The 1158-nt window shown below is 31.9% G+C and overlaps 1 protein-coding gene across 1 annotated transcript in view; it reads left to right on the top strand.

Annotated features, from left to right (window-relative positions):
* The first annotated feature begins 908 nt into the window (after window positions 1-908).
* The window catches only part of LOC134245866 (toll-like receptor 2 type-2), a 720-nt gene continuing 470 nt past the window's right edge, over window positions 909-1158 (top strand). Inside the window, exon 1 of the mRNA XM_062728111.1 lies at window positions 909-1158. This exon is cut by the window's right edge and continues 470 nt beyond it. Within this exon, the coding sequence (XP_062584095.1) occupies window positions 909-1158 (250 nt within the window).

The raw sequence follows: 1158 nt of genomic DNA, 5'->3' as shown, positions 1-1158 counted from the left end.
GTTTAATATATGTGCAAAAAAGGTCGACCTTAGTTCAAACGGGATAGATGGAATAACATACAGCCCCTTAAATACACGAATGGGTCAATGCGCGGAGTACTTTGACATATCTAAAAATAGAATTCATGTCTTTAAACTCGAAATTGGAATTGATCTTCTCACACGATATCCAAAATTACATTCTCTAAATATCAGCAATAATAATAATAAACATTGTGATGATGATAAAATATTTAACTTACATGTAAGTGAATTCTATCGAATAAATTTCAAGAAGAGAATTAATGTTACCTTAAATCTGTCAAAACATTTGAAAGTTATAAGAGATGTTAATAATTTTCAACGTGAGTCTCCTGATTTTTGGGATAACATAAATTTAACAGTACGTGGTAACAATTTTAAAGAAGTATACCTAACACACACATGTATGCCTTTCAAAAGTATAACTTCTTTACAGACATCCTCGTTAGAAATTCTTGACATATCTGATAACAACTGTAGTGAAATGAACTTTCGAATATTACATTTTGCCAAAAAACTGGAATTTTTTTTTTGCAAAAAATGCAAGACTTGGCTTCGATGATTCAAGAATGGGACAACTTTTTATGGGGCTAAAAAGGCTAAAAATTGTCGATTTCAGTAATAATTCTATACATAATTTGCCACTTACCATTTTTGAAGACCAAAAACGTTCTCTTTCGAGTTTAAATCTTGAGCACAACGAACTTTCAAAAATTCCCTTCTCTCATTTACAAAGGCTTGAACAATTAAACTTGCGTCACAATAAAATATCATTCTTTGCTCAATCTGACATAGAAAATTTATTAACATTGAATAAAGATTTACAATTACTTATCGAAGGAAACCCAATTAACTGTGAATGTGAGCATCTTTCCTCTCTCAAACGCATGAGAGAAAATCGTTTCATATTTGGAGATCTTAGCTCTACCCACTGCAATGGCGAACAAGTGTCAATGAAAGATTTCTTTCAGGAAAAATCATTTAAAAAATTTGAAAAGGAATGTCATGCAACCACATGGCTGACATGGTCTTCTGTTGTGTTGGTCCTTATTCTCACCACGATATTGCTTACAGCATTTATGAAAAAATATCGTGTTCATATTGATTATGTCATTCTGCGCCTGCGTAGTAGATGGA

This window comes from Saccostrea cucullata, unplaced genomic scaffold, assembly GCF_032062105.1.
Source record: "Saccostrea cucullata isolate Sc308-1 unplaced genomic scaffold, CSIRO_AGI_Scuc_v1 ctg11076, whole genome shotgun sequence".
Lineage (NCBI taxonomy): Eukaryota > Metazoa > Mollusca > Bivalvia > Ostreida > Ostreidae > Saccostrea > Saccostrea cuccullata.
This window is presented reverse-complemented; position numbering and strand designations above follow the sequence as displayed.